This window comes from Biomphalaria glabrata, chromosome 17 (genome assembly GCF_947242115.1).
Source record: "Biomphalaria glabrata chromosome 17, xgBioGlab47.1, whole genome shotgun sequence".
Lineage (NCBI taxonomy): Eukaryota > Metazoa > Mollusca > Gastropoda > Planorbidae > Biomphalaria > Biomphalaria glabrata.
Window position 1 is genome coordinate 2,761,397 of NC_074727.1, and position 24,928 is coordinate 2,786,324.

Below are 24,928 nucleotides of genomic sequence, written 5' to 3' on the forward strand. Positions count from 1 at the left end.
AAGTAGCAATTATACATAAAACACTGAACCATAATCTTCAAATACAAAAACAAAATTTAATAAAATACTCTGAAAGACACAAAGATAAAGGCACATTCCTCGTCCCATATGCTAGGACCAATTTGTACAAATACTCCTTCTTCCCTAGTGCTATTAGAGCATGGAATGGGTTGCCTGAGCTAGCCAGGAAAACCAGTGACTTGGCAGAATTTAAGTCATTGGTTAATATGCATGACTGAATGCATGACGCGTAGGACGTAATCATCTTCTTTTTTGAACTAAGGTCTGTATTATATTATATATAAGATGTCATTATAAAGGTTATATGAAGATGGTATTGACTCTTTCATCAGAGATCATTTTCTAGAACTAGTCGGTTTAACTATTTTGTATTTTTCTTTAGACCATGTAGTTGCCAACTTTTATTGTATTGTTTCAGGAGAACAAAGACCCGGTGAAACTGTGTTTACTTACTTGTCAGGTCAAGGTAGGAAGATTATTTAATGTCATCAAAGTTATCAAAAGAGCAACATTTGCTTTTTTTTTTTTATTTAATGTCACTTTAAGTTAACCAAAGAACACCAACATTTGCTGAAATGTTTACAAATCAAACAAAAACATAACTCTTAAATGCTATTTAACTTTAGCTTGGCCAATGTTAGAATATGGATCCTCTGTTTGTGTCACAGTCTCGCTTGACATTGCCTGTTATATGTTCACCATTGGTGAAGAGGGTGAAAAGGCACGTGAATCATCTGATGTAGAAAGAGAATGTACTAAATTGACTTTTAGTCAGGAGTAACTTAAGTTCAGTAGAGAGTAGTCACTTTAAGTCAGTAGAGATGGTGCACATATTTCTAGTAGTTGTTTTCTGTACTTAAGAGTTGGATACGTATTATTGAAGTTAGCCAATAATAGAATATGCATCCTCTGTTTGGGACCCCTCAACTCAAGAAAACATTAAGAAACTAGAACAGACACAAAATAGAGCAGTGCGATTCATAACAAACGAATATTCACATTTGACTAGAGTAACACCTTTAGTAAAATCACTAAATTTAGAAAGCCTTCAGGACAGAAGGCTCAAAAGTAAAGTAGCAATAATACATAAAACACTGAACCATAATCTTCAAATACAAAAACAAAATTTAATAAAATACTCTGAAAGACACAAAGATAAAGGCACATTCCTCGTCCCATATGCTAGGACAAATTTGTACAAATACTCCTTCTTCCCTAGTGCTATTAGAGCATGGAATGGGTTGCCTGAGCTAGCCAGGAAAACCAGTGACTTGGCAGAATTTAAGTCATTGGTTAATATGCATGACTAAATGCATGACGCGTAGGACGTAATCATCTTTTTTGAAGTAACGTCTGTATTATATAAGATAAGAAGATAAGTCTGTTACCCGCTGTGATGAGGACGTTATTTGTACTTAGAGGACTAAATAGCCAGCTCCTCTACCACAAAAGCTAAAGCCACCTTACTTTGCGCTATCTGTGGACGGGAGTGTCTCTCCAAAATAGGGCTCTACAGCCACATGAGGAAGTGTGCGAGAGGAACCATATTTGTTCTACGACTGAAGGAGGCCAACTTGTTATGCGGATGTAATTATATTTCAAATTGGATTATCTTTATGTAACTACCAAGAAGTTGCAGTATATTGTTATTGAATAAACTTTATCTTTGTCTTCCAAAAATGGAATTGAAGTCGATCTATTCTATCTATATTTGTTAAGAAGTGTAGCACCAGGACTCACAAACCCAGCATTCTACAGCATTCGCGACACATTGATAGTAATGGATGATTCTACATCTTAGTGACCAACACTCACGCGTACACATTATTGTCTGGGATCCCTCAACTCCACAAGACATAAAGAAACTATAACAAATACGAGATAGAACAGTGAGGTTTATAAGAAACGAATATTCAAATTTGATGAGTAACACCATTAGTAAAATCACTAAACTTAAAGACACTTCAGGATAGAAAAATATAAAGTAAAGTAGCTATAATACATAAAACACTAATGAAATACTCAGAAAGACACAAAGATAGAGGCACATTTCTTATTCCATACGCTAGAGCAAATTCATACAAGTGCTCCTTCCTCCCTAGTGTCTGAATCAGCCAGGAAAACTAAAGACTTAGCAGATTTTAAGACATTGATTAACACGAATGACCAGATTGACACATGAAATGCGTAGGACGTAATTATCTTCTATTTTGAAGTAACGTGTGTTATATATAGGAAAAGATAAATGTTTAAGAGAAGGTAGAAATTAGCATAAACCACTTGCAAGGCCAGTGACTACTTGTAATCCAAATTAATTTTCACATCATATTTCACCACAAAATTAATTTTTTTACCTTTTACTTTGCTTGATATTGTTGTTGCAGTATTTGAAGTATGTGTCTTCTGTTGTTTTTCAGCTTGTTCCTGATGACCCTGGCAAGAAATGTTTTGATGTTGTTTCCTCATCAGGTATGTTCTTAGTATTGAAATCTCTCTCATCCCTTATTGATTTGCTGTAACGTTTGTATAGTTTTAAAATTATAATTTAATACAGTAAGATATTTTAGTTCTGTCATGTCATAGAGGTAGCACTTAGATTGACCATTTGGGATTTTTTTTTTTTTTTCAAGTTCATGTTCTTGATGATTCATTTGGGTAACTGACTGGCTTTACAAATATTTTCTATTAAAAAATTTTTCATTCATAAAGGTGGGCCGAGTGGTTAACTGCTTTGCCTCCAAACTGAAAGGTCCCGGGTTAGAATCTGAAGACAGGAATTTTTAAAACTTTAGTTGGGGAAAGTAAAAGCAGTTGGCCGTTGTGCTGGCCACATCATCCTCTTTAATCGCCTGCCATAGAAACAGATGACCTTTTATAATTTGCCCTATAGGTCGCAAGGTCTTAAAAGTGGTCTTTTATTTTTCTCTCCAGATAATCGAACCTACCATTTTCAAGCAGAAGACACCAAAGAGATGGAAGAGTGAGTCATTTGTTTTGATTACTTGGTGTTCACATGATCTACTTTGACATGGTAGATACCTAACAGTGTTAAGAGTACTTGGGAAGTGCTGAAGTGCTGGAACTTTTCTTTTTCTGTTGCAGTTTAATTTTAGTTTTTTTCCTAATCATTTCATTTCAAAATTATTTAATATTTAGAGAGCACTTAAGCATAGCGTAACTTCCACTTGTACAGCTAAGGCACAGAGAGATCAAATTTGTGAGATTTAAGGGGCAGATTGGACACCCTGATCAGAGCTCTTTGGACTCTTTACTGATAGCACTTTAAAATAATTTAATCATGCTTTTTTTTTTTAGCGGCCCCCGAAAGGGGAAAAGACGCTATTAGTTTTTTGTGAAATATCTGTCCGTCCGTCCATCCTGTTTAGATCTCGTAAACTAGAAAAGATATTGAAAATCCGACATCACAATATTTTAGACCATTCAAAGTTCTGATGCAACTGCTACTTTTTTTTTTTTCTGAATAATAATAATATGTTGGAATGAAAATAGTGCTTAAAAAGGAGATGTCATCAATATTAGATCTGAGATAGTAGGCTCATCTCCCAGCTCATGCCCTTGTTATTTTCTTGGGATTTGAATGTTTTCAGCCTGATGGTAATTATATCTGAAATTGGCAAATGTTTTAATTAATTGAGAAAAATGAAATTATACTCTTTTAAAGTGTTGCTCTCTCAGTGGCATTTTCTTCTGCTTTAGATGCTGTAGGCTTGTCAGTCATGTTAGTGAATGTGATTAGGCCCTAAACTCATTCAGCAATATGTAAATAGTTTTGATAGCTGAACTTCTGTTAGTAGCTAAACGCCCTTAAAGAGAGCAACAGTAGCAGGAGAAAATATCGCCTTGTAACAGGACAAAGTGGTAGCAGATAAGGGATCCACGAAATTATGGGAAACCGGGAACTAACTTCAGGTGCAGATCCAGAAGCCCGGGGTTTATCCGATGCATGAAAATCTAGAAATGCCTTCCTCCAATGCTGGGTTGAAAAGGGGTTCTTCCATATGTGGGATTTAGTGATCAGGCTAGGCCTTAGACAGGATCCTAGTATTAACAATCCATTTAGATGTAGTGGTTAACATTTATTTTTCTTTCTATTTGATTAAGTAACTGAAAAGTCATCAGTTTGTTTTGCTTGCCTATGAACTTTTGTGTTGACTTGTTTGTCTCAGGTGGATCTCCATCCTGAACAATGCTAAAGAAGGTATCTTCATGAACTTCCTCAAGAACAACACCAACTCCCCAAGTTTGAATCAAAGTGTTAGGGAGCTCACCTCCAGTATTATGGATCGCATCCGGAGGTTGCCAGGCAACAAGGAGTGCTGTGACTGCGGTGCACCAGGTCATTTCATTCGTCTATTTTTTTTTTTTTTATGTTAACTTCATGGGGTTTGGCTGCTCTACTCTTATCTCATCATATCTGCCTGTGGTCAGTCTTCAGTCTTCCTGAACAATGTTCAACAAGCTTCCTCCAAGTATCTCAGTTCTGGATGAGTCTCTCCAACTGTCCTCACGACTTTCCCATCTGCTTGGCATCTGCATCCAATTCTTGGTGCTTTGTATTTCTGGGCCGTCATTCTTCCTCTTTCCTAAGTGAGGGCTTGTCTTGTGATGTTGTATGCAGGCTTGTCTTGTGATGTTGGATGCAGGCTTGTCTTGTGATGTTGGATGCAGGCTTGTCTTGTGATATTGTATGCAGGTTTATCTTATGATGTTGGATGCAGGCTTGCAAAGGGTGTGTTCTATCCATCTCCATTATATCTGAAAGATATCTACTTCAATGGGCTGCTGCTTTGTTCTTAACCACAGTTTCTTATTAGTATTCTTGTTTGACCAATGGATCATAAGTCTTCCCCAAGCAGGTATTGATAAACACCTGGATTTTTTTTTTTTATGGTGGATCAGTGTTTGAAAGATAGTAAATCAGTCCAGAAGTACTAACAAAAATTGGGGAAACTTTCAAGGCATCTCAAAAAGTTATGATTCATATGATTTATTTCAAGACTGACTTCTTTGTCTTAGCTGGATCTCTATCCTGAACAATGCATCTTTTAAGATGGAATACAGGGATCTGTATTACTACATGGCTGTATTACTACATGGCTGTAATTTTTTAAACATCATGATCCTGTTTGCTCTTACCTTTTCTCTGCAGTCTGCCTCCTTCTATTGAGTTGTTTAAAAATTTTTGTTTCAAATCAATATTTGTTTGTATGACATAGTATATACCAATATATGGAATTCTTTAAAACTACACAGAAAGACTCAAAGACCTCCATAGTAAATTAACCAATTCCATTTATCGTTGGGATGGGGGGGGGGGGCGCGATGGCTGAGTTGTTAAGCGCTTAGCTTCTGAACCGGGGTGCCTGGGTTCAAATCTTGGTGAAGACTGGGATTTTGAATTTTGGGATTTTTAGGGCGCCTCTGAGTCCACCTAGCTCCAGTGGGTACTAGACTTTAGTTGGGGAAAGTAAAGGCGGTTGGTGGTTGTGCTGGCACATGACTCCCTGCTTGTAAGATGTAAGCCAAAGAAACAGATGACCTTAACATCATCTGCCCTATAGATCACAAGGTCTGAAAGGGGAACTTAGCTTACAACTTTTACTTATTTATCATGTAGGCACTAAACTTATAATTCTCTCCACCAGATCCAGAATGGTTATCCGTCAATCTAGGTGTCATGGTCTGCTTGGAATGTTGTGGCATCCACAGAGAGATGGGAGTCCATATATCTCGCACGCAAAGCACTGTGATAGATGAACTAGGCACGTCCCAGCTGCTGGTAAATCTAATGTTTACTATCTTTTTTTTTTTATTAATTGAGATGTAAAAATGTAAAAAAAACAACAATAAAAACGTTTCAAAAATTAAAAGTTTGGAATTAACATGGATTTTTTTTTTTTTTTTTACAGTTGGCAAGAGTAATAGGTAACGGCACATTTAATGAAATTATGGAAGCCACGCTAGATCCAAATGATGTATCACATAGCATTAAGCCACGACCAAATAGTCACATGTAAGTAAAATGCACTCCATTCTGTTAATGACAGTACTGTTATCTAGGTCCATTAGAGATTTGAAGGCACTAGGAACTATGTAGGAAAAGAACAAAAATTATATTTAATTACATAATGAAGATATAAATTTCAATACAGTCAAAACAAATACTAGATTATTACTAGAAGCGTGGTCAAGAGGCTAAGTGCGCTTGAACTTAGCTTGGCTTGGCTACCTATGAAGGGGGCTCGAGGTTCGACACCCGACTCAGGCAGAGTTGTGTTTGCTGAGCGCCTAAAGGCAGCACGAAAAAACCTTCTCCTAGATACCCCCTCCCCCCACTGGTCCACAACTGTGATTGGATTAAAGTGCTCTGAGCGTGCTATAAGCATGAAAGTAGCGCTATATAAAAGCCATTATTTATTTATTTTAGAATATTAACAAAAACGCAGCAACTGCTAAAGCTCCTTTAAGTTCAAGCATCTATCAACACTGATTAAGGGTCTTAACTCCACTGCTAAACAAAACTAATCAATGTATTGACAATTTAAAAAAAAAAAAACATTCCCTCTTGCTAAATACTTAGATCTAACAAGTACCATCATCACAAGTAGAATGTCTCACTACTTATGTATTTCTGTAGTTTAGTGTTTGATTTGAATGCTTTCCGATTCCTCCCCCTCCCCTCAGGAATGACAAAAGAGATTTTATCAAAGCCAAGTATGAGCAGCATAAGTTTATTGATTTAAAAAAAACAACCAAAAAAACTCCTTCTAGCTAAATACTTAGATCTAACAAGTACCATCATCACAAGTACAATGTCTCACTACTTAATGTATCTCTGTAGTTTAGTGCTTGATTTGAATGCTTTCCGCTTCCTCACCCTCAGGAATGACAGAAGAGATTTTATCAAAGCCAAGTACGAGCAACATAAGTTTGCCATTATAACATGCTCCGACAAGGAAGACCTGAAGCAGGACCTCAAGCAAGCCATCCTCTACGCAGACCTGCCAGCTCTGTTACAGGTGTATGCAGAGGGCCTGGATCTCTCCACTCCGTTGCCTGATATGGTGAGCATCTTGGCTGTTTATAATAGAGAACTAGGCAGTAAGTATGTGAACACATGTTTCTTCTTGGACTGAGTTTGTGTTGTACAAATAGTTTTGTCTTTATGGCTTCTGGTCAACTAGTATCATTCAATCCTTAGATTACTGTTTTGTGATTTCTGGTGTAAAGTTTCCACTTGTAATAGAATATTTATACATTTAAAAAAAAATGAAATATACATGCTGCTGTTACTAAACCTACTGTCATCTTAAGATACTTAGGCTTACATAGAGAGGGCAAGCTTAAAGGAGGGGTCATGATTCACAAATGGTGAACATACCTGAAGTAGGAAAAAGGTTAAAAATGTGTCTGCTAACCTGGATCTGCATCAAGGATTGACCTTTCCAAGTTTCAAAGGGAAACAATTCTACACAGACAACTTTTGTGATATAAAACAGGACTAACATTAGTTATCAGATCTGTATGTGGACGATATTAGTCAAAGTGAATTTCCATTTGTTTGGACTACTAAAATTATCTTATGAATTGGCACCAAAGGAACAAAAATCCCTGTGACTTAATCAAGGTTGTTACTTATTAACCATTGGGTCTTATTTTCCTCTTGAAAGGGATGATGAATCATGGGCACAGTTTGAACTCAGTGCGAAATAGTTTCATGTCTATGTTTTGTGCATAGGCTTCCAAGAGGTTGCAGAAAAATCTTTTCTGTAAGGTGCCTTTCATCGGTGTATATACACTGATACCTTAGTAAAATGTTGTCACTAGCATGACTAGATTAAGACATGCTCAGCTGTTTTACCTATTTTTCACATCTCTCTTGTCTTTAGAAAAATGGAGAGACAGCTCTTCACCTAGCCATACAGGAAGACAAAGGGACATCCCTTCCATTTATAGATTTTCTTATACAGAATACTCCAATGTAAGTTTATTTAGCAATAGTGTCATGGTTTTAGGTATTATTGATCTTACATAATAATTTTTTTAAAATTCAAGTGACAATTTCTGGAAAACAATTTTTTTTCTGAAATTTTGAAGTAAAGTAACTCTTTCAGATCATGTGCTGTAATGGTTAGAAACCAAGTGCTTTACCAATCAGCCACCATGTCCCCTCCCTCTGTACAAGTAACAAAACTCCTACTGTCTCATATCAGTAAAGTTCCCCTTTCAGACCTTGCAAACTATAGGGGCAGATGATGTAAAAGTCCTCTGTTTTTGTGGTCCACGGTTAACGAGGGTGTCATATGACAAGCACAATGACCAACCGCCTTTACTTTCCCCAACTAATGTCAAGTACCCATATTAAAATAGCATGGACTCAGAGGCGCCCGAAGGTTCCAGAATTAAAAACCCCGGTCTTCACCAGGATTTGATCCCGGGACCTTGGTTGGGAAACCAAGCGCTGTACTGCTCAGCCACCGTGCCAGTCTGTAACTCTCTGCTTCATTTGGCCTTAAAACAACTCAAACGCATCTGTTATTTTTTTGTAAACATATTTCATAAAATATAAATATACAATTATAGAGAGACTAGTTGCTTTAGACTTTGCTTAGTTTCACTCACATTACATGTTTGTATATTTATAACAGTTGTTATTTTTGTCTTAGACTTTGCTTAGTTTCACTCACATTACATGTTTGTATATTTATAACAGTTGTTATTTTTGTCTTAGACTTTGCTTAGTTTCACTCACATTACATGTTTGTATATTTATAACAGTTGTTATTTTTGTCTTAGACTTTGCTTAGTTTCACTCACATTACATGTTTGTATATTTATAACAGTTGTTATTTACATTTATAACAGTTGTCATTTACATTTATAACAGTTGTTATTGTTTGTCTTCACAGAGGTAGTTTAGACAAAAAGACAAACTCAGGGGACACTGCGCTACATCTGTGCTCTGACCTCAATAGCACTGAGTGTATGAAACTTTTGTTGCGCACCAGGCCAGACCTTGCGAAAATTGAAAACAATGCTGGTCAGACAGCCCTGGACGTGGCCAGGATGAGAAACTTCCAGACTTGTGTCGAGCTGGTAGGTCAAAGGTTCAAACAACTGACAAGATCTGAACATTGAAAGCTCTTAATGAGGGCAAACATTTATTTAGCAAAAAAATAACCAAAAATAAACTAATGAAAACATTAACTAGATCTAACTTTTTGTTCAATTATTATTTTTAATTTAATTAAGTACACCTTTGAATAGGAAGATTTGATGTTTAATTATGATGGCTAAAAACTAAATTCCAAATTTTCATCTAAAATTTTATATGAAAATGTTTCATTTATTGTAGTTTGTTTTATTTTTCACTTGTATATCTCTCATCAAGTTTAGTTTTCTTTTTGTTATCTAGTTAACAGGAGCTATGACGAACAAAATTGATCTCTTCTTGCACATCAACATTGACTGGGACCTGAATGGGGTGAGTTGCAGCAGTAGATGGAATACTGGCTCATTTCCAGTCCCACTTTTTCTCTACACAAATTATTGTCATCTTTCTCATAGTTGTTGTTCCCATGGCCATTTATTTGAATTCTTTACTGAACAAGCTATATGTCTTGATGCTAATATGTTCTTGTTACTTTTCAGGATGACCGAAACTATGACATGGAATTCAGTGACGATGATTTGGATGTAAGTTTACGCTTGGTTGAATCAACTTTATGTAAGCTAGTATGTTTTGTGTTGTGCATGTTATGGAGTGTGTGTGTGTGTGTCTATGGTGACGGTGGAAAGAGGTCGGCGATTGGTTGTGAATGATGCAAAATAGATGGCATTGTTGTCATTTGGTCTTAGGACAGACGACTCAAGAACGTGAGACTGAAAGGTTGTGTTATTGTAGCGAGTTCGATTTTGTTAAAAAAATATTACTAAAGTCTTCTACATTTATTTCATTTGATCACTAGTTGATTTTGTCCATGTTTTAAATAAAGTTTTGTTTGTTTCTTCCAATGCTTACAACACCTATATTTAGTAACATTATTTTTTCTCAATAACATCCAGGCTTTCCTCCCATAGAATGTAGAGGTTAGATAAAAGAGTCCACATGTTTGAAATATGGACTTACAAGCTGTGTTATTTTTTTTTTAAATTACATACCTTCTCTCAACAGAGAATGGTCAAGAACATTTTCTGTGCTCTGTATAAAATTTCTGGACCATTGTTTCTCATTCTGAGGCCTACACCATATTTCCAGTCGGCTTAGACTGTTAGAGTTTTTCCCTATTTTTTTATTTTTATTTTTACATTGCTTTTTTGTTCTGTTCTGCTTTTATGCGAGCTCTTTCCAACTCTATTTGTTCCAGAACACTTTTGATAAACCCCCAAAGACTAGATCTCGTCCTTCAAGTTTGATAGTCATCCCTGAGGCTTTATCTCTAGCCATGAAGGAGAAGGAAAAGAATGATGCAGCCTCTGCAGCCAAACCCAAAGCCACAAGTGAGTTGTTAGACTTATACCATTATATTAAATTCCTGCTGTTTCTCTTCACGTTATTGATCTACTTAGATAAATTCAAGTCTGAAGGCATTGTTCTTGTTGACTTGAATGTACTGCACCAACTTTGCTTTGTGATTAATAAAATGTTTAGCCAACTACCATTCATCTGAGTAGTATTAGAAATACTTTTGGCTTGGCAACATCCACTCTGGCAATGTTAAGTTTGCCAGGTTTTCCCCCTTAGAAAAGCCATGAGAAAAAAAAAACAAAAGGATTATTCTCACACTACCTATTTGTTTCATTGTTGTTGTTTTTTCTTGATAGATACAGATAAAATAAGACATTAAGTTATATACATTTTGGCCTTACTTTAAAATGTTAGTTTCTCACTGTGTTTTAGTTTTCACTATAATTAGAAGGACAATGTTTGTTTGCCCTGCTGTTAGGTTTTTTGCTTTCTTATCTCTGCTCTTCACTTGCCAAGACTGTACAATAATGGCATCATGAGTAGCCTCTTTGAATAGTTTTTACTTTAGTATGTTTTTTAGTTTGGTGTGTAGAGAAATCTAGAAGTTGATACTAACCCAACATACAATCTACATTAAAAAGTTGACTTTCCATAAAAACATGGGGTTGGTCGTCTGTTTAGAAAATGACATTAACATGTATCAACACACAAACGTAATAGGACATTAGAATCTTGTTTTTAATAGGAAGGTCTGTAAAGAACAAAAAAATACAATTACATATATGATATGCCGCACTCAATAATGGTGTTCACAAATCACACCTAAAGTAAACTACATAACAATGTCTTTTTTTCTTAATCTTATTTGCATGTTAGTTGCAACTGAAAAAAAAAAGGTTAAAGTCTGAGGCTTTTGTGTCATCTTTTGAAAGAAATATTAGTCAGTTTTATAGCTTTGTTGTTTGAAACTTAGGTTATAAATTGTATCAGGACATTTTTTTTCTTTGCCTTGAGTGTTTTAACTTGATTATTGATAAAAGTAGGATTTTGTGCTAGAAAAAATGTTTTCAGTCTAGCTACAAAAATTATTCCTTAGTATGTTTTCTTTCCTAGTTTTAAGTTCTCTTAAAGTGCAATATATTTTAATGTGCAAGTTTAAGTGGGTTTTTTTTTTCTATACATAATTTGCTTTTTTTTTTCTCTATCAAATTTTAAACTTTTGCTTCTAAATGAAGAAAACAAATATCCTAACTCATTGCTTTATGTTTTGTTCTTGGAAGTAGTAATATTGTGGACAAGAAGTAGATTTGTGAAATCATTCGTTTTGTTTTTGTATTTAACTGAAATGATATGAACGTTTTCTCCTGGTTAGAGCTGTTGGATGTTACATTAGAGTTAAGCCCCTTGGGGGGTCACCCTTTCGTTATCCTGTTTCTAAAAACACAATACTCTCGACCAACTTCTCTCCAGAAAGTTTAAACAGTAAGCTGCGACTGTCTCACATCAACCATGGGGGGAGTGCTGACTACTGCAACTCCTCGGTTGATAGCGATACTGCTTCCATCAAGTCGGGTGAGTTCCAAGGCAGGAGTAGAGGAAGCATAGGCCTGTTCTTTTTTTCCCCCAACCCCTTTTTTTTTTTTTTGCAATTGTGTTTTATCTAAATGTCATTAAATCTCTTCATTTTGTTCCTAGTTTATTTTGTTGAATGCATTTTGCCTGAATCAAGACATTTTCTTATCTCAGTTGGCTTGAAGCATTATTTGAACTGTAATTGTTTTGTTAGTGTCTGCATTTTGCGGCTAAGGCAGTGTTTCCCAAACTGTTTTCCACTGGATAATTTTGCTGCTAGGGCAGTGTTTCCCAAAATGTGTTCTGCGGAACACTTGAATTCCAGAGTTCTTAATAAATGTTCATTAGCTACTGGAATAATTGACTAGCACCACTTGAATTAAGCTCTCTAAAGAAATAAGCTTTGTGTTCCGCTGAATACTAAGAATGTGCGATGTGTTCCTTTAAGGAAAATGTTTGGGAAACTCTGTGTTAGGGGATTGACTTATCCTGCGTTATAGAGTAACTTTTTTTTTTTTCTTCTTTTCTTTGTTAGTTCTTGTTTGAAACAATCGTTTATTTTTTTTATCCTCTCTCAAATAGAATTCATGTTTCCACTAAACTGAAACATTTTTTGATTCACTAAAATAAGAAGTCAATGTTTTTATAAAGCTCACTGGTATTTGGCAGCAGTCCCTTTGCTGCTTTTATCAATTTCAAAACGAAATCGTTAATAACATGATACAAATTTTATTGGTTTGAGAAATGAATACAGGCATAAATTTAAGTCAATTCTTACTGTTAGAATAGATTGAATATAAAATGTGATTATTGAGAGGAATTTTCATATCAGTCCATTTTAGAGCATGAACTCTGTGCCTACGGACACTTTGCTTTTATGTTTGATAGTAAGTGTTTAAAACAAGTTTTATGCTGAATGCATGTTTATAATTTTATTTTGTTCTGATACCTTGGAGACAATATCAGCATGAAGGAATCTTGTTTGCCTGGCATTTGCTTCATTTCAAAACATTTCTTTTCTATTTCGGTGGAATGTTTTAATTTCAGTTGTTTTTTTTTTTTAAGTTTTTGGTTCAAACTTTGTTTGTCCCTAGGAAAGAAAATGATCTGTGTGTAAATAATTCTACGCTTTTTTTCTTCTTTTTTTTTTTTTGAGGATGTCTTTGTTTTGTATTTTACATGCTTATTTAATTTGTGTTATGCTGTGGGTTTCGTTCTAATTTGTGTGTCTACTTAGAATGCTTGACCAGTGGTCACTTATGGCCAACTGTAGGAATGCAAAGTTTCTCAGTAACTTGCCTGTGCTTTGTTTACTTTTCATTCATAACAACAGCATGAATACATTGTTCCAATCATTATTCCGTATTCCACTTTTTTAACTTCCTCTCATGCTATAGCCGACTTATGTGGGTCATGTTTCATTTTCTCACACCCTGTCCATGGTCGTAGTTGTAGTACATGAAACTGTTTGTCCAAGGCTCTTGCATTACAACAAGAACTGGACTTAAATGAGGGCTCAAAAAGCTGAGATGCAGGACAACAAGTAATACTCTAATCAAAGTCTCCTTCCGTCTCTGAGAACAAAGAAAGTGTGTGCATGATTCCTTCCCAGAATGCTTTCCAGGGAATTAGATAAAAGGATCATGGGATTATTCTGTTGCAGGAGCTCAGGGAAAGATAACAATTGTTTGTAGTCCTAATATTGTGGGAAGCGTGGTCAAGAGGCTAAGTGCGCTTGAACTTGGCTTGTCTTGGCTACCTAGAAGGCGGCTCGAGGTTCGACACCCGACTCGGGCAGAGTTGCGTTTACTGAGCGCCTAAAGGCAGCACGGAAAACCAACTCCTAGATAGCCCCTCCCCCCCACTGGTCCACAAATGAGATTGGACCAAAGCGCTCTGAGCATGCTATAAGCATGAAAGTAGCGCTATATAAAAGCTATACTAATAATATCAAAGGGGCTTTCCCAATGCCCTCCTTATTTTCAGTTTAAGATGAATAGCTTCCCTAGGTTGAAGAAATTGGGCAATCTTGTTCCTGGTAGGGCCAGCACATTAAACTCATTAAGCTAGTGAGAAAAAAAGTGTTGCTCTAGAAGGATTACTTACTGGCTCTATAATGGTGACCATTAATAAAAAAAAAAACTTTATGTCATACAGGTGTTGAGTTGTTTTTTTTATTTACAAGTGAAGTGAAGCCTTTGAATGCTGTTATTTATCAGTATGACTTTGTGTTTGTTTTGAGTTGCTATGACTTTGTTTGATATTGTATTAGTGTGCACTTACTATAAATTACTCATTTTTTTTATATTGATAAAACTTTCTTTAAACTGAACAAAGGCCAGTTTTTGTCTGGTAAGTTGACCATTGGGCCTTTTTTTATTTCATATTGTGCTGCATGAAATAATTGATTAAACTTCTTTTAGCAAAAGGTGTTTTTTTTTTGTTTTTTTTAGGGTAAAGCAATAAGTAATTTTTTATTTTACATTCTTCTTTCCTTTTTTTTTTTTTTTTTTTTTTTTTTTTTAAATTTCAATTTTTCAAAATGTTTATTTTTTTTTCTCTAGTTTTTCCTCTATATCTTGAAGTTTGCTGTAGATAGAATTTGTTGGTTGTTATAAAAATAATCCTGATCTGTACTACTCTGTAACCTTATTGTTTGTTATTATTATTGTTTGTTATTTTATTGCATTGATTGCACCACAAGTCATGTTACTTTTGAGGATTACCTTTACAATAAATAAATCATGACAAAACAAACAAAAATTAATCCTAACCTGAGATTACTTCAGTTTTTTTTTCCCCTGTTTTTGTTTATAATAGAGCATAACAAAATTTGCCAATCATTATAAAAAATGTTTTGTTTTTTTTGTTCAATTATGAAATATAATATTGAACTATATTTTAAAAAAAACGACAACAACATGAAAGCATACAATGAACAGTTTTCAATGGAGTAGCCGACATACATACATCGAGAATCTACCAGTTTTTCAAATCCAAAATGTTTCAGACTGACTTAAATTTCTATATGTCTCAATGTTACATTGTAGAGTTAATAATCTCTGACAAAGATGAACAGTACCAACTGTTGTGTTGTGTGTGTAGATGTATGAATAGGATACTTGTTAAGACAAACCTGCACTAATATCTACTTCTATCTGTATTGTCAACTTGCTGTATATTTTCACAACGTTTTTTTTTTTTGGGTTCATTAAATATGACTGTTGGGTTAATATTGTTTTCATTTATATGTTTTTTTTCTTTGTTACTTGACCACGCACCTTTGCTTTTAAAAAAAAAGGCCTTTGTATAGCACAAAGGCCATGTTTATAGCAGCTCAGTACGATCGGGTCCAGTCTTTTTTGTGGGCATGGGAAAGGGGGGGGGGTGAGTATCTGAAGTATCTGAAAGAAGGTTTCGCTGCTGCTTCATCAAACATAACTCTGCTTAAACCCCCCAAATAGAAATTACATGTTTTTATGTGTAGGCATGCAAATAAGAAGAAAATAAATAATTTTTCTTTATATCTTATCAACTTTTTGAGAAAAAATTTTTTTTTTTGGGGGGGGGGGGGGGGGGCTAATTTTAGCTAAAATGATAAAAAAATAGTTAATTTTCATGTCAAGATTTCTTGAAAACTACTAAAGATAGTTCAGCTGTAGAAGATTGTGAAGTAGAATTAACCATATTCATTGAATAGAAAAAAGTTACAGCTATAACCATTGTTGTGGCCCATTATTTCAAGTTTTTATAGGGGGTAGGCATAGAAAAAAATTAATTACTCTAAAAGTTTTCAACCTTTTGTATTTCTTCTGCTTCACTTTCATACTTGTATAAACAACATTATTTGTACCAGATTTCAAGGCAAAATATTCATAAATAAATTTTTTATCACGCCATCTCTGAACAAAAAAATTTGAAAATTGTTAATAGGAGAAAACAGCAAAAAACAAAAAACTCTGTGGTAAAAACTAAGTTAGTATACAAAATATAAAAAAAATATTTAAAATACTTCCACTTTGAATTTGGACATGTTTTATACACCAAATTGTTCAGAAATGAATGCTGTATAATATTCAGTTATAAAAAAAAAGATAATTTTGAACCATAGGGGGTTAAAGCTGTCCTTTCAGTTAAGATTCGAACTTGAGCCCTCCGGATATTTAGCCAGAAGTCTTAGCCACACAGCCACACATACTGTTCTGGTCCAATTTCTTTTGTTGACATGGGAGGGTGAGGAAGAATATGAAAGAAGGTTTCTTTGCTGCCTCATCAAATACAACTCAGCTCAAGTTGGGATCTGAACCTGAGCCCTCTGGATATTTAGCCAGGAGTCTTAGCCACACTTCCCAGAAGAAAACAAAATTATAATCTGAAAATGCAGCTTGTAGGTCCAATAGCAGAATGATGTGCTGTGTTACTAGACATATTTAAATCACAAATGTATCAATTTTGAAATGGTTTCTATATTTTTTTAAATAAATTTATGTTTGTCTTTATTACTATCAGTATTGAAAAAGTTCTCTTTAGGAAGTTGTCTTCAGAACTGATTGTATGCGACTTCAGTCCTTGTATCTTCTCATCTTTGAGATAGTTTAACCAATGAAAAATCCTTCGGCTAGTTTTGTATTATTAACCCTTGAAGAAATTTTTCATGAAAGATGCCTTTCTGAAACACACATAATTCTTAAAGACAACCTGCACCCATTAAACCACTGTTGCATCAGATCTGAACGAAGTGGTCGTCTCCTTTCCATTAGGACTAAAACAGAAAGATTTAAAAACTCCTTTATCCCACTTTCGGTCAGAGTTTTACAAAATGTCACCATCAAAAAGTTCATAGAAGTCTAATTCATAAAATGCTGGTTGTGAGTGTGTATGTGTTTCATGTATGAATGTTGTTCATATTTCCATCTATATTGTTATTGTTACAGGAGTTACGCTTAGCAGGTCAACTGTAGTCAAACTGAATTTCCATTCGATTGGACCAATAAAAATTATCTTATCTCTTATCTTATTATTAAAATATACAGATTTCTATTGTGACAAAATGTCCCCTTCACTCTTTTGTTGTTTTCAATGTTCGTCTTTCTTTTATATCAGTACTAACTTGGTTTTATTTTGGTGCACGGTCATAGGCATATTTAGGTTTGGAATTAAATTAATAGATTGCAAGATCTGAAGGGAGAACTTTTCTTTTTCTTTTGATAGAGGGAAAGAAGACGTTTTGATTTTATTTTTTCTGTTCATCCATATATCAGGACTTTTTGTAATTTTGAACATTACAATTGGTAAAGGAATAAAGAGGTAGGGCTTACAGTCTTTAGGTTTTGGGTGTAAGCCATAGTAGTGATTTTATGAGAATTTAGCAAGGCTGGTCTTTGAACTGGCCATACATTAACATAGAAGATTGTTGATCACGTAAACTTGAGTTCAGAGCAGAAATTGTTACAGATCATGAACCATGTTGAACCATGTACAAATATTCTCATATGAAATTAAGACTCAACAATTTTTTTTTTCAAGACAAAACAAACTTGAGATCTCATAGAACATTCTCTCTCTCTCTCTCTCTCTCTCTATATATATATATATATATATATATATATATGTATATATATTTTTTTTTTTTTTTACATGTAATAGTGAAAGTAGATTATTTATTTTCATGAGTTTTTGTTTTTTTTAAGTTCCTTCTGGAGGCAATGGAAGGACAAGTCCTGTATTGACACACCCACACTCATCTGCAGAATCAGAAAAGAGGCATTCAGGAATAACCTTGCCTCCGCTACCACCTCGAAACAAGAGGCCGCCGCCTCCTCCGCCGCCCTCGGTGCAGGGGCACAACAGAAACAAGTAAGTATCCCTTTCAGCTTGGCTAACTATAACGTCTTTCATCCTTCATCTGACTGAGTGCTATTTATTCTGCTACCTTACATTGCAAACTCTCTTCTGCCAAGTTGTTTTTTGTCTGTTGATCTTTTATAAATGTCTGTATTTGTTGAGTTTCATAGACTAGATATGTAATATATCTGTATCTGTAATATCTGTTGTCATTATCGAACTAGATGGACGAACTATATATATCTGTAATATCTGTTGTCATTATCGAACTAGATGGACGAACTATATATATATATATATATCTGTAATATCTGTTGTCATTATCGAACTAGATGGACGAACTATATATATATATATATATATATATCTGTAATATCTGTTGTCATTATCGAACTAGATGGACGAACTATATATATATATATATATCTGTAATATCTGTTGTCATTATCGAACTAGATGGACGAACTATATATATATATATATATATATATATATATCTGTAACAAATCCAACTTTTAGAGCCCTACTTTGCATTTGTTGACTTCACTCATTAAGAATCACTGTCCTGACTTAAGCATTTTGATATTAACTATATAATTATTTATAGACATTGGAGTTGAAGCTTTTTAGTGCTGAAACGAATTATGAATAAGATGACATGTAACATAGAATAATAGTAGCACTAAGGTGCCAAGATTATTTAGAGAAGACTGTGACTATGGTGATAAGCCCCTGAGGAAGACTTGAACCACGGACCCGCAAATCAGCACAATCACTTAGCAGTGACCAGGCACCGGTCTGACATCTACTTTGACAATCCAGCTCTCCAAACAAATAGTTTTCAAGTCATTTTTGTTATCTGGTCTCACATCACCACCCAGGGTGACAATTGATGCACTCCTCCCGAATCCCTCCTCAGCTCTCGGCATTATCATCCTGACAAACTGTTCTATATATAGGGTCAACACATATTGGAACCCGGGGCTTCTTCCAAAGACATCTAAAGACCCTAATTGAAATTGCATCTCTCTCTATATAACAATACAAGACGACTATCTTTCTTGTAATTTACTGCATAGGCCACATAAATTAGTTTTAATATAAAGTTAAAATTTAAAGAACATTTCTCTATGTATCATTTAATCCTAGTATTATATTGTCTTATCTTAATAGTTGGGAAATTGCATCTCTCTCTCTATATACATATATATAACAATACAAGACAACTATCTTTCTTGTAATTTACTGCTTGGGCCAGATAAATTGGTTTTAATATAAAGTTAGAATTTAAAGAACATTTCTCTTTGTATGACTTAATCCTAGTATTATATTGTCTTATCTTAATGGGGAATTATTTTTAATGACGTTCTCTAATTCTCTAATAATTTTGGTGAAAAAATTGTCATTCTAGTGTTAATATTTGATTTTTATGGTATCACTTGGACTCTAGTATGTTTTATATTTTTTGATGGTACTGCTGCACAAGAGTGTGTACTAGTGTACTTGCTGTAACTAAACTTGGAATAAATATGTAAACTTACTAACACTGTGATCTCATTCTGAAATGTCAAGGTCAGAGTCAGACATTGCTCTGCTTTCCCATAAGAGGACAATATCCGAACCTCCTCCGAGACCCACTCTGCCTCCAGACATCAGTAAGTCTGTGGTAGCCAGTATCAACGCAGGTATGTCTTGGATAGGGGGGGGATATTTAATTTTGGACCAAAATCATTTCCAGAATTCAAAAGAAAACTTGAAAAAAATTAAAAATAAAATACATTGAAAAAATACAATTAAAAATTTGATGGAATGAATCGGGATTCTCAGTTGGAAGCCAAATTGAAATCTTATAACTTTACAAACAGTTTTTATAATTTACAAACAGTTTTATAATTTACAAACAGTTTTATAATTTACAAACAGTTTTATAATTTACAAACAGTTTTATAATTTACAAACAGTTTTATAATTTACAAACAGTTTTATAATTTACAAACAGTTTTATAATTTACAAACAGTTTTATAATTTACAAACAGTTTTATAATTTACAAACAGTTTTATAATTTACAGTTTTATAATTTACAAACAGTTTTATAATTTACAAACAGTTTTATAATTTACAAACAGTTTTATAATTTACAAACAGTTTTATAATTTACAAACAGTTTTATAATTTACAGTTTTATAATTTACAAACAGTTTTATAATTTACAAACAGTTTTATAATTTACAAACAGTTACAAGTTATAAGCTTACAAAAATATTTACAAAATTACTCAATCTTATTTTTTTCCCCACCAATCTAGAAAACATCTATAAAAAACAAGACAATGTTTACATTTTCCTACTTTAAGTTTTTTTTTGTTGTTTTTTTTATCTGCTTGTTTCATTGTTCATCTTTTATTAGCTCCAGAAATGAACACTAATATTTAGTTCATTAGATTAACTTTCATGTTTTTTTGTCAATTGTTTACTTTTTTTAGGATCCAAGCTGCCTGCTACCACTAGTGTGCCAGAGAAAAGGTGAGTTACTTAAAACAGTGTTTATATTTAGTTTTGGAGAGCTCTCCAACAGGGAAACAAAAAAGACTCAAAGTTTTGATACTGAACTCTTTCTCTCCGTAACTATTTTCCCAAGTTTTGAAGGAATTCTTCATTTTGCCCATTACTAGTTCACTACGCTGTTCAAATAAAGCTTCAATAGCTTTGTCGTTTGTTCTTAGAAAAATGTTTTATTTTTTATAGAATTATAGGGGAATGCATGCTCTTTATTATATAACACAAAGTCAAGTTCATGAAATTAAACAGTAATTTAATTAAATGGGGTCAAATCAACGTTGGTATCGTCAATTCGGAGAGAAAGAGTTAAAGTTTTGAATAAAATATAAACTGTTTGAAATTTGATCATTTATTTTTAATTTCGATCAAAGGCATCCCCTCATAGATCCTAATATGTTTTAAATTCTTAGAATCTGTTGACCTTCGCCTACAACAGAGTAAGCTATTTAACTTTTGCTATGCTAGTTTTTTTTTTTTTTACTGGGCTTTGAGAGCTATTCATCAAAAAGATACATGTTACTAAATAGGGTACAGTTGTAGATGGGTTATCTATTCTTAAGTATCAAAGCCTGTATAGTCTACCATTTCTATAAGCTAATTTATGGTCAGCTTGTGAAGTGAAATAATGTTTGCCTGAGGCTTCCCCCCCCCCTCTCCCCCCACCATCTCCAAAAGTTTGATCTCAAGTTGAGGATATTAAATTGTTAGTGATCAGGAAGTGTTTTAATTGTAATGCTTTAAAATATTGATAGTTGAGCTTTGACCTGTGGAGCATTTTACTTCTTGTGAACCTGATGTGCCTTTCGATGTTTGTCGGACACAGTCGGAGATAGGGATTTGAACTTAGTCCGCTTAGTAGGCAGCCAAATGGTTAATACCACTCTGCCACACTTGCCACTTTTTACTGGGAAATTATTTTGTGGAAGTGTCCTATTAATCGATTCTTTCAATTTTCTACCCTAACCTTTACACAGGATCTGGAAACAGATTTTTAATTTCCTTCCACCCTGCATTTATCTTTGTTTTTAATTCAAATTTCCATCTTTTTTTTTTGTTTCAGTGAAAATGTTCAAGCTCGACGATACAGTACAAGTCGAGGTGAGATTATTGTTTCATTTAGTTTTTGATTGAACCTGGCCAGACTTTTTAGGTACGAGGAGAACTTTCTCCAGCTAGTGGAAATTTACAGTGTGTTTCTTACGACCAATCTTCCCTTTAGAGCAAGAACTTTTCAGTTCACAAAGTGAACTACTTCTTCTTCTCCTAGCCAGCTTTATTCCTGCTGAGCTGTCATCTCTTTTGCAGATTGTGCCAAGGAAAAATAGTGTGCTGTTTTCTTCAGTTGTTCAGCACTGCCGTACAGAGTGTTGGTTATGTTGGGCTGGAGTGGAAGTAGGGTCTGCCTAAGGTTGATTAGGAAGAGGCATTCAAAAAGAATGTGGTTTACTGTTTAATAAGGGTGGGCGCAGTGTCTAAAAAGGGGGAGTTGTGTGGAATTTAATTTGTTCAGATGGTAATTTAACAAGAGGTGTGTGTCCTGTTCTTAGTCGAAAGATTGTAGATTACTCTTTGCGGGGGAGGAAGTTTACAAAGTGAACAAAATGAGCTCAAAATCTTTTTATGATTACCTCTATTTGTGCATTGCAATTGTAACTTTATGTTACCTTGACATTGTAACTAACGAAACAAGTTGGTCCAAGAGATTAAAATGTTGGCATATACAACCTTTAACTCTAGATCAGCACTGTAGAAGTGGAAACTTTCACTCAGTCTATGAGAAGGTTGTAGTTACTAGGTCTAGTTGTCAGTGGACTAAATATGATGTCCTTAATAGCAAATAGGTGCGGTGGCTGAGTGGTTAAGTGCTTGGCGCCCGTTCCTGCAGTCCTGGGTTTGAATCTTGGTGAAGACAGGGATTTTGAATTTCGGGATTTTTAGGGCGACCCTGAGTCTGCCCAACCATAATGGGTACCTGACTTAGGAAAGTAAAGGCGGTTGGTCGTAGTGCTGGCCACATAACACCCTTCTCGTTAACCGTTGGCTAAAGAAACAGATGACTTTAGCATTATCTGCCTTATAGATCGCAAGGTATGAAAGGGGACATTAACTTTATTAATAGCTAATAGTTATTGGCTGATTACGCTCATTAAGATTTGCATCTGGGTCCACCAAACTTAATGTGTACTTAGAATTAGCTGAACAAAGATGAACTTCGCACCACTTTATTTCTCCACGAATCAGAAATTGACAGACTTTATTTGCCCTTTTAGCAGTATTTATGGTTAAAGCTTCAGTTGTTACCATACTCTTAGTCTAATATCTACTTTTGTTGTTTTATTTTATAGAAAAATTATTTTGACCTTCTTTTTAATCTCAGATGAAAGAAGAGTTACAGACCCTGCGTTAAATACGCAGCAGCCTAAACCTCAAGTAAGTTTGACCTTCTCAATTGTTTTTAGGCAACGTAAAATAAATATGACTGCCACAGAGCTAAGAAGCAGCATTCTGTTGTTTCTTTTTAGAAGCATCCGATTAGTTAATTCTTTTATTCCATGATGAAGAAGTTTATTCTTCGAACTTATTGTTGTCAAAAATTGATGCCATCTTCTTCTTCTTCTTCTTCTTCATCGTTCTCATTGTTATGTTGGAGTGTTCATATGACTAGACCAATACACGAGATGAACTGCGCAGTGGTTTCCAAATCAGGGAGCTCTCCATATAGTTTTCTTTCTATTGGGGTGATTTGGGGCCAATGTCTTATACGGGCCTCTTGATAAAGAGAGCAGTTTTGGAGGACATGGTCGGCATTCTCTGGTGATACTCCACGTGGGCAGATTTCACTGGTTCCAATTTTGAGCTTCCGGTACATGTGTTGTCGCATTCTGTTGTGTCCGGTCCTGAGTCGAAAGATTAGATGTTGGTCTTGTCGGGATAGATGCCATCTAAATAGCTGGTATTCTAGTTAAAAAAAAAATTTAAAATGTGTACAATTTGTTTTAAAGAATTCAATGGTCAATATTGTTGATTGCATGGATTAATTTTCTTGTTGAAGAGTGCTGCCAACTCGACTGTTTTCTGCTAGTTTCAGGCCAAGCGTCGCTACAGGGCTCTGTATGACTGTGATGCAGATAATGAGGATGAGTTGACCTTTATGGAAGGGGAGATCATTGTTGCTATATCTGAAGAGGAAGAAGAGTGGTGGGTAAGTATCCCTTTTTGTAAATGGTCTTTCCAAGGTGTACGTGGGACCAAAATTATTTGGGGGGATGTTATTTATAAAGTAGAATGTAAAGTGCATGGATGTCTTTTAATTCTTTCTCTCCGTAATTATTTACCACATTCTGTTGGAATCAATGCTGGTATCGTCAGTTAGGAGAGAAAGAGTTAATATAAGTCAAAACTGTTTAACCAAAACTGTTTAACCAATCTTGAAACTTGCCATAAATGCTACTAACATGATTGTGGAGACTGCAGTATATGTTAAATTTCGTCCCTCCCACAATAACATAGCATCTGGCAGCTATTCCCCCCCCCCCCAGCACTTCAAGACAAGGGCAGGCAATGAAACATAAACTTAAGTAGAACACAGCGGACAAGGGCTTTGTCTGCATTAGCTGTGGTAAAATATGCAGGTCACAACTGAGTTTGGGTGGCTATGTGAAAAAAACAACAAATCTTTTTTCAGAGAGAATATCATTTGAGTCTTTGTTGAATACTTCTGAAGGAATCTAATGAGAAGTACTGTTTTATCTTTTTAAGTTGATCTGGGTTTATATTTCTCACATGTTTTTGTCCACCTTTTACCATCCTTGAGACAAGAGTTCTAAATCTTGAGCTAGAAGGATTCAATGTAACTGCTGCATGGATATTGCTATGTTTCCTTGTAATCTGTGAATGTCTTAAATGTACCGGTATTCAAAGGCTCATTTCAGCATTCAGCTCTCACAACACTGTCTGACCTTCTGAATTCTTATTAGAATCCTGAGGGTGTGAGTTGCATTAGACTTCTCAGTTTTAAAATGTCTAATACTTTAGTCAAGAGGGTGTTGAAGTGCCTGGCTTCTCAGTTGAAGAGTTCTTTTCTGTTTGACTCCTAGTGAGGGACTTTCAATGATATTTTGTTTGTGGACCACTGAATCCCAGCACCTTTATTAAATAATTGTTGTAGAAAGTAAAAGAAAGTTGTTTCTTGTGCTGGCCACATGATAGCATTAACTATTGACCATAGAACCAGATTAGATTAGATTTTCTTGACATTATCTGCCCCATGGATTGCAAGTTCTGAATAGGAAATTTGACTAAATACTTATACACTAGTCCATTCTAGTCACTAGTCCATTCTAGTCACTAGTCCATTCTAGTCACTAGTCCATTCTAGTCACTAGTCCATTGATGTCCTTGTTTTCTGTTCTGTTTTTTTAGATACTGTTGAAGCTGGTTCT

At 34.8% G+C, this 24,928-nt stretch overlaps 1 protein-coding gene across 3 annotated transcripts in view; it reads left to right on the top strand.

Annotated features, from left to right (window-relative positions):
- The window catches only part of LOC106055886 (arf-GAP with SH3 domain, ANK repeat and PH domain-containing protein 2-like), a 49,694-nt gene that overhangs the window by 17,246 nt on the left and 7,520 nt on the right, over positions 1–24,928 (top strand). For 2 of the 3 annotated variants that reach the window (XM_056015222.1, XM_056015223.1), the window contains 19 exons: positions 440–487; positions 2,439–2,490; positions 2,953–3,001; positions 4,209–4,378; positions 5,688–5,821; positions 5,952–6,055; positions 6,926–7,106; positions 7,932–8,023; positions 8,952–9,138; positions 9,458–9,526; positions 9,694–9,738; positions 10,410–10,542; positions 11,981–12,082; positions 17,773–17,938; positions 19,499–19,611; positions 20,411–20,450; positions 21,547–21,584; positions 22,864–22,916; positions 23,569–23,688. In XM_056015222.1, coding sequence (XP_055871197.1) covers positions 440–487; positions 2,439–2,490; positions 2,953–3,001; positions 4,209–4,378; positions 5,688–5,821; positions 5,952–6,055; positions 6,926–7,106; positions 7,932–8,023; positions 8,952–9,138; positions 9,458–9,526; positions 9,694–9,738; positions 10,410–10,542; positions 11,981–12,082; positions 17,773–17,938; positions 19,499–19,611; positions 20,411–20,450; positions 21,547–21,584; positions 22,864–22,916; positions 23,569–23,688 — 1,896 coding nt within the window. The remainder of the gene's footprint in view (positions 1–439; positions 488–2,438; positions 2,491–2,952; positions 3,002–4,208; positions 4,379–5,687; positions 5,822–5,951; positions 6,056–6,925; positions 7,107–7,931; positions 8,024–8,951; positions 9,139–9,457; positions 9,527–9,693; positions 9,739–10,409; positions 10,543–11,980; positions 12,083–17,772; positions 17,939–19,498; positions 19,612–20,410; positions 20,451–21,546; positions 21,585–22,863; positions 22,917–23,568; positions 23,689–24,928) is intronic. The other variant, XM_056015224.1, reaches the window with a different exon arrangement.